General features: G+C 52.6%; 1 protein-coding gene and 1 long non-coding RNA gene across 2 annotated transcripts in view; both read right to left on the minus strand.

Annotated features, from left to right (window-relative positions):
* The window catches only part of LOC310650452 (zinc finger protein 212-like), a 10,211-nt gene extending 7,434 nt beyond the window's left edge, over positions 1–2,777 (minus strand). The window contains exon 1 of the mRNA XM_083379994.1: positions 2,426–2,777. Coding sequence (XP_083236120.1) covers positions 2,426–2,707 — 282 coding nt within the window. The 5' untranslated portion in view covers positions 2,708–2,777. The remainder of the gene's footprint in view (positions 1–2,425) is intronic.
* Positions 2,778–4,240: 1,463 nt separating this feature from the next.
* On the minus strand, positions 4,241–6,628 carry LOC310650468. The gene is made up of 2 exons (XR_014494380.1): positions 4,958–6,628; positions 4,241–4,433 (listed from the first exon to the last, which is right to left on the minus strand). It is a non-coding gene; the product is annotated as an uncharacterized lncRNA (long non-coding RNA).
* Between the last annotated feature and the right edge of the window lie 1,762 nt (positions 6,629–8,390).

Consider the following 8,390-nt stretch of genomic DNA (forward strand, 5'->3'; position numbering starts at 1 on the left):
GGAGCCGGATTCGTTTAACGGCATCCCGATTCGCTTAGGGACCGCAGGGATTCGCTTAAAAGCCGACCGTGAAATCAGACGGGCTCCCCACTTCACCCCCGTCTTGCCTAGCCACCGAAATTCCATTCCCAATGGCCGGACATAAATTGAGGACTGACCGCTTTAGTGGCCATAAAAATCGCCCGGCCACAATTTTGTGATACGCAACCATGTTGTGAGCGAGGGCGAGAACAAAAGCACACACACACACACGGAATGCAGGGGGTCCCCGAGGGTCTGAATGCCTCTAGGGTCCCCCCTCTGCCTCTTGAAGGGTGATCCCCCAAATCCCCAAGCAGAAACCATGGCAGACCCACTAGCAAACCCGTGGCCTCCTACAAACCACGATTTGTGGTTTGGCAAGGGGGTGCAAACTAAAGATTTTTTTTTTAAAAAACCACGACAAACCCACTAGCAGACAGACAGACAGACAGGATAGGAAGACAGGAGAAAAAAAAACAGAGAGAGAGAGAGAGAGAGATGATAGATGATAGAGCAAAATAAATACATATATATATATGTATGTATGTATGTATACATATATATATATGTATACATATACATAAACACACATATATGGAGAGAGATTGAGATAGACAGTAGATAAGACCACTAGCAGACCCCCTGCTGCTTACAAACCACGATTGGTGGTTTAGAAGGGGGTGCAAACTCAGCAAACAGAACAGAACAGAATAACAGGAGTTGGAAGGGACCTCGTAGGTCATCTAGCCCAACCCCGCCCCCGCCGCCCCAGTGGGAGACCCTACCTACGCCCTTTCTGATAGACGCCAGCCCAGTCTCTTCTTGAAAGCTCCCCCACAACTTCTGAACCACGACAAACCCACCAGCAAACCCACTTCCCCTTACAAACCACAAATCGTGGTTTAGCAGGGGGGTTGCAAATGCAGCAAATTTGTTTTTTTTAAAAAAAGCGCGACGAACCCATCAGCAAACTCCGCCTTCCGCTTCCCAACCTCCCGTTCGCGCTTTAGCGGGGACTGCAAAAAAACAAACAAACCCCACCCCGACAAACCCACTCCCGGCTTTACAAACCCCAAGTTGCGGCTTAGCAGCGGACGTCTGGGAGAAAAAAAAACAACCCACAGCGAACCCACCAATCGTGGTTCGGCGGGGTGGTGGTGGTGCCAATTCAGACTCCCCCCCCCCCGGCCAAACAAAGCGCAACCAACCCTCTTCCGCCCACAAACCACGAATCGTGGTTTAGGACTGCGGAGGAGGGCCAATTCCGCAGACTTGCCCCGCCGTGGAAGGAGTTTTCTTTCCACCTCCCCGTAGGTCCAAAAAAAACCAAAACCCGACTTTTAGTAACCGACGGCGAAAGAAAAATAATAACAATAACAATAACAACAACAACAACAATAATAATAATAATAATAATAATAATAATAATAATTAATAATAATAATAATAATAATAATAATAATAATAATAATAATAATAATAATAATAAAATAAAAATAAAAAAAATCGGAAGGTCCCGTTGACGGACAGCTGGTGGGGGGGGATGGAGGGAATTGAGAGGAGCCCCTCCTGTTTGCGCCCCCCTCCCAATTTTTCCCAGGGTCTTTTTCTCCTTGGGAGGGGCGGGTGTTGGTGGGGAGGATGGGCATCCTCTCCCCCCCCCGCTCCCAATTTTTTCCTGGGGTCTTTTTCTCCTTGGGAGGGGCGGGTATGGGGGGGAGGATGGGTGTTCTTCCTCCCCCCTCCCAATTTTCCCTGGGGTCTTTTTCTCCTTGGGAGGGGCGAGTGGTGGGGGGGAGAGGATGGGTGTCCTTCCTCCCACTTTTCCCAGGGGTCTTTTTCTCCTTGGGAGGGGCGGGTGGTGGTGGGGGAAGGAGGATGGGCGTCCTTCCTCCCCCCTCCCCATTTCCCCCCCCCCCGGGGTCTTTTTCTCCTTGGGAGGAGCGGGTGTGTGTGGGGGGAGAGGATGGGCATCCTCCCCCCCAAATTTTTCCCCGGGGTCTTTTTCTCCTTGGGAGGGGCTGGTATGTGGGGGAGGATGGGCGTCCTCCCCCCCTCCTATTTTCCCCCGGGGTCTTTTTCTCCTTGGGAGGGGCGGGGGTGTGTGGTGGGGGGGGGGAGAGGATGGGCGTCCTTCCTCCCCCCTCCCCATTTTCCCCCCTCCCGGGGGTCTTTTTCTCCTTGGGAGGGGCGGGCGGGTGGTGGAAGGGGTGGGTGGGAAAAGGATGGGGGCGTCCTCCGAGCTCCCGGGCGCCTGCCGAGCGCGGGCCGGAACGCTTCCGAAACCCGAAATCTTTGGGGGGGGGGGTTTGTTTGTTTTCTTGGGGTTTTGTGTTTTCCCAAAAAACCTCTCCGGACCGGCAGGGAGAGCGGAGAGAATCCCCGAGCGAACTCCGGACGATACCTGAGCGGGCGAGTCCCACGGCGCTGCCATGGCTTTTTTTTTTCCAGCGGGAGGGAGGTGGGGCTCGGCGGGGCTGGGTGGGGGAGGACGGAGGGTGGGGAGGGGCTGCAGAGGAAGAGGAGGAGGAGGAGGGGAGGGGTTTTCCCCCCCTTTTTTTCCCCAGAGGAAGAGGAGGAGCCGCGCACCGGCAGCAACGGGCGAGCGCCGCCGTCGTTTCCTTTCGCTCCGGCTCGGCCCCGCTGGCGGGAGCGCGACTGGGCTTTTATATTTATTTTTTTTCATACGAGGCTGCCGAGATTGCGGAGCGTGGGAACGCTCGGCTTTTTTTTTTTTTTGCGGGAGGGGGGCTTTTTTTTTTTTAATACAAGGCTGCCGAGATTGCGGAGCGTGGGAACGCTCGGCTTTTTTTTTTTTTTGCGGGAGGGGGGCTTTTTTTTTTTTAATACGAGGCTGCCGAGATTGCGGAGCGTGGGAACGCTCGGCTTTTTTTGGGGGGGGGTGGGGGAGGGGGCTTTTTTTTTAATAAAAGGCTGCCGAGATTGCGGAGCGTGGGAACGCTCGGCTTTTTTTTTTTTTTTGCGGGAGGGGGGCTTTTTTTTTTTTTAATACAAGGCTGCCGAGATTGCGGAGCGTGGGAACGCTCGGCTTTTTTGGGGGGAGGGGCCGTGGGGGGCTTTTTTTTTTAATACAAGGCTGCCGAGATTGCGGAGCTTGGGAACGCTCGGCTTTTTTTTTTTTTGCGGGAGGGGGGCTTTTTTTTTTTAATACAAGGCTGCCGAGATTGCGGAGCTTGGGAACGCTCGGCTTTTTTTTTTTTTTTTTTGCGGGAGGGGGGCTTTTTTTTTTTTAATACAAGGCTGCCGAGATTGCGGAGCGTGGGAACGCTCGGCTTTTTTTTTTTTTGCGGGAGGGGGGCTTTTTTTTTTTTAATACAAGGCTGCCGAGATTGCGGAGCTTGGGAACGCTCGGCTTTTTTTTTTTTGCGGGAGGGGGGCTTTTTTTTTTTTAATACAAGGCTGCCGAGATTGCGGAGCGTGGGAACGCTCGGCTTTTTTTTTTTTTTGCGGGAGGGGGGCTTTTTTTTTTTAATACAAGGCTGCCGAGATTGCGGAGCGTGGGAACGCTCGGCTTTTTTTTGTTTGCGGGAGGGGGGCTTTTTTTTTTAATACAAGGCTGCCGAGATTGCGGAGCGTGGGAACGCTCGGCTTTTTTTTTTTTTTGCGGGAGGGGGGCTTTTTTTTTTTTAATACAAGGCTGCCGAGATTGCGGAGCGTGGGAACGCTCGGCTTTTTTTTGTTTGCGGGAGGGGGGCTTTTTTTTTTTGCGGGGAGGGGGGAGGAGGGGGCTCGGCGCTGCCAGGCCGGGGAAGGAAGGAAGGAAGGAGGGAGGGGAGGGGAGGAGGGGGAGGGGCAAAAGGGGAAGAAGAGCCGGCCGCTCAGACGTTACCTAGTTTACCCGCCACCTTCCGTGTCCCAGCCCGGTTTGAGAACCCCACCCCCCCAAACTCTGAGCTTGAGGGGGGGGCGGGGGGGGGGTTGCGCCGGCAGACGTTTCGTGACCCGGCTGGGGAAACGTCACCCGTGTTTGGGAGGGGGAGGGTTAAGGGGGCCTCGACCACCCCCCCCCACAGCTCAGAGAGCGCCGAAGACGACCCCCCCACACCCACCCACCCCGGTCTATTTTTTTTCCTCCTCCTCCCCTTTTGCTCTCCCCCCTTCTGCTCTTCCTCCCCCTCCTCCGCTTTCCCTCCTTCTCCCATCTCCTCCCTTTTTCCTCCTTCCCTTCCTCCTCCCCCTCTCCTCTTCCTCCTCCCCCCTTCCAGCCCTGATGACGTTCCCTAGTTGGGTCACGAAACGTCTGCAAGGAAACCACCCAGCTCAGAGAGCACCAGGGACCCCACAGTCCAATTTTTCTTTCTTTCTTTCTTTCTTTCTTTCTTTCTTTCTTTCTTTCTTTCTTTCTTTCTTTCTTTCTTTCTTTCTTTCTTCCTTCCTTCCTTCCTTCCTTCCTTCCTTCCTCCTCCCCTCCTCCTCCTCCCTTGTAGCCCTGATGACGTTCCCTAGTTGGGTCACGAAACGTCTGCAAGGAAACCCCCCAGCTCAGAGTCCTTCCTTCCTTCCTTCCTTCCTTCCTCCTCCTCCTCCTCCTCTCGCCCCCCCCCCAGTCGGGTCCTGAAACGTCTGCAAGGAAACCCCCCAGCTCAGAGAGCACCAGGGACCCTACAATCCTTTCTTTCTTTCTTTCTTTCTTTCTTTCTTTCTTTCTTTCTTTCTTTCTTTCTTTCTTTCTCTCTCTCTCTCTCTCTCTTTCTTTTTCTTTCTTTCTTTCTTTCTTTCTTTTCTTTGGGTCATGAAATGTCTGCAAGGAAACCCCCCCAGCTCAGAGAGCACACAGGGACCCCACAATCCTTTCTTTCTTTCTCTCTCTCTCTCTCTCTCTCTCTCTCTCTCTCTCTCTCTCTCTTTTCTTTTCTTTGGGTCATGAAACGTCTGCAAGGAAACCCCCAGCTCAGAGAGCACACAAGGACCCCACAATTCTCTTTCTTTCTTTCTTTCTTTCTTTCTTTCTTTTTCTTTCTTTTTTTCTTTGGGTCATGAAACATCTGCAAGGAAACCACCCAGCTCAGAGAGCACCAGGGACCCTACAATCCTTTCTTTCTTTCTTTCTTTCTTTCTTTCTTTCTTTCTTTCTTTCTTTCTCTCTTTCTTTTCTTTCTTTTCTTTCGGTCATGAAACGTCTGCAAGGAAACCCCCAGCTCAGAGAGCACACAAGGACCCCACAATTCTCTTTCTTTCTTTTTCTCTTTCTTTCTTTCTTTCTTTCTTTCTTTCTTTCTTTCTTTCTTTCTTTCTTTCTTTCTTTCTCTTTCTTTCTTTCTTTCTCTCTCTCTCTCTTTCTTTCTCTCTCTTTCTCTTTCTTTTCTTTGGGTCACGAAACGTCTGCAAGGAAACCCCCCAGCTCAGAGAGCACCAGGGACCCCACAGTCCTTCCTCCTCCTCCTCCTCCTTCTAGCAGTGCTGGTGCAGAGGTCTGGGAAGTAAACCCCCTCCCCCCCCCCAGAAGGCCAGCAGAGGCTTTGGGTTTCAAATCCGGTCCTCAAGAGCCGGAGTGAGGCCGCAGCGAGCCGGGGCTGGACTAGATGGTCTCCGGAGATGCCCTTGAACTCAAAATCAACCGGCACTCGTGCTCAGCCGAGGACAGTCGGTGAATCGCATGTCCTCGCAGAAGCTCCTTTCCCGCGACGCTTCGAACCCAAGACCCTTAGCGGGCCAGCCGGGGGGCGGGTTCGAGCCCCTGCCCGGCATACGGCTAGTCCTCTAGTGACAACCCCAGTGGACCCCCTCCCCCAAATTCCGGTTGCCGAGTTTTGCCATTTGACGACCGTCGTTAAGTGAATCGTCGCATTCGCAAAGCTCGTCACACGGCCGCTAAGCGAATCCGGCTTTCCCCCCCCCCACAACCCCCTTGGCTTTGCTCGTCGGGAGGCCGCACAAGGGGACCCGTTTTTCCACACTTAACGACGGCTAGGGCGTTCCACTGCCGTCGCGGGAGCCGCGTTTGCGACGATCGCCGTGTCCCGAGGTGGCGGGACGACGTGAGAGCGTGGCACACGGCCACCGTCGGAAAGAAGAGACGGCCACCCGGTCGGTTGTGTGAATTCGGATCGCGGGGCTCTGGGAAGGCTGTCGGGGTCGTAAATGTGAAAAAAAAAACAACCGTCGGGTGACCTTTTTTTCCAGCGCTGTTGTAACTTTCAACGGTTACTAAAAGCGCTGTTGTAAGTTGAGACGGATCGATGCAGAACGGTTATACCAAGCGCCCCAAATCGGTGGGAGTTAGAACTTCAGAACTGGGATACAAGTACTTTTTGGGGGCGTGTGTGTGTGTGTGTGGTAAGTTTGAATGATAGCTACGTGAATAGTTACACGCTGAGGACTAGTGTACTGAGATGGCTTGGCCGTGTCCCGTATCTTGCCCTAAAAGGGGAGAAAGGGATAGCTATCCATGGCCTACGATCCCACGATTTAGTGATTCAGAGGGGAAAATTGGAACCAAGAGCTAACCCAGCATTTGTCCATCTGGGCAACTTTAAGAAGTCCCAGAATCCCCCAGCCAGCATGCTTGAAGAGGGGCGGACTTCTACTCCCAGAATCCCCTGGCCGGCATGCTTGAAGAGGGGTGGACCTCAACTCCCAAAATCCCCCAGCCAGCCTTGCTTTAAGAGGGGCAGACTTCAATTCCCAGAATTCCCTTGGAATGATCCTTAAAGTGGGGTGGACTTTCCAGAATTCCCCAGCCAGTCATGCTCTAAGAGGAATGGGCTTCAATTCCCAGAATCCCCTTGGAATGATGCTTAAAGTGGGTGGACTTCCCAGAATTCCCCAGCCAGACATGCTCTAAGAGGAATGGGCTTCAATTCCCAGAATCCCCTTGGAATGATGCTTAAGAGTGGGGTGGACTTCCCAGAATCCCCCAGGCACATGCTTTAAGAAGGATGGGTTTCCACTCCCAGAATGCCCCAGCCAGAATGCTTCAAGAGGGGCAGACTTCAATTCCCAGAATTCCGTTGGAATGATTCTTAAAGTGGGGTGGACTTTCCAGAATTCCCCAGTCAGTGATGCTTTAAGAGGAATGGGCTTTAATTCCCAGAATCCCCTTGGAATGGTGCCTAAAGTGGGGTGGACTTCCCAGAATTCCCCAGCCAGTCATGCTTTAAGAGGAATAGGCTTCAACTACCAGAATTCCCCAGCCGACGTGCTTCAAGAGGGACGGACTTTCACTCCCAGAATCTCCCAGCCCGAATGCTTTAAGAGGAGTGGACTTCCACTCCCAGAATCCCCAAGCCAGCCAGGAGGGTCACCAAACTCTCACGAGGACCCTGATTCTAATCCTACCTGATCTTCTCGATTAAAGAATAGTCCCTAATATTTGCGGCCACCGGATGTTCGCTTACCTGCTAGGTAGGATCTTTCAAATCTGGGGAAAACTCCATTTTCTTCTTCCCAAAAGGACCAATCCGGGTGGGATCCTTCAGGCCAGGAAAACCACACACCCTCCCCAAACAGAAGGAAAGGGAGAGCGTGCTAACGATCGTACTTCTGTTGTGCAGACAGCAGCCACCCAAATTCAGAGTCCTGTGTTGTGCGTGAAGGCGCCCCGAAGTCCGGGGTGTCTGGATTTGAATGCGGATCCGGCAGAAACCACGGTTAACCCAACCCACATGCCTTTCGGGGGGGTGGGGTGGGGGTCTTGCTTTCCCACCCAGGGGCGTGACTGCAGTCGAACCCACCGGAATCGAGGAAGCCGCGTTCGGAAGTGGATTCCGTCTGCCGTTTTCACCCGAGAGAACCTACCTCGCTTTACGACAGGAACGGAACCGGCCCGTCGTGGTTGTGTAACTCCTGATGTTTGTAAAGTAGGTCATTAACAGGACTGCTGGGCCAATTTTGAGATCTTTTTTTTTTTTGAGGTGGTCGTTAAGCGACAGCTGTAGTTGCAAAACAACCGTGATCATAAAAAAAACCCACTACCGTCCTTAAGTGAAAAATCCAAGGGGTTTGTTGTTTTTTGCGGAAAACCGGTCGTTAAAAGAGGTCACGTGACTGTTGCAAATGATCATAGACACAACTCAGGTGCTACAGGTCCCAGACTTGGTCATGTGATCACCCGGGGGGGAGGGGAAGGTTACCATGGAAACTTTGAATACAGGTTACGAGTAACCCACCGAGGAAGTCGTTAAATGAACGTTTGCCCCATTTTACGACCTTCCTCGCCACCGTTGTGAAGTGAATCTCCCTGGCTCTTAAGCTAGTAACACGGGTTGTTTAGCGAACCCGGCTTCCCCCGTTGACTTTGATTGTCAGAAGGTCGCAAAAGGGGGGATCGCGCGAGCCCGGGTATGTGTGTGTGTGTCGCGCTGCGACCGTCATAACTACGAGTCAGTTGCTGAGTTGCCAATTTTGAT

This window comes from Vipera ursinii (genome assembly GCF_947247035.1).
Source record: "Vipera ursinii genome assembly, contig: SUPER_Z_unloc_1, whole genome shotgun sequence".
Taxonomy (NCBI): Eukaryota; Metazoa; Chordata; class Lepidosauria; order Squamata; family Viperidae; genus Vipera; species Vipera ursinii.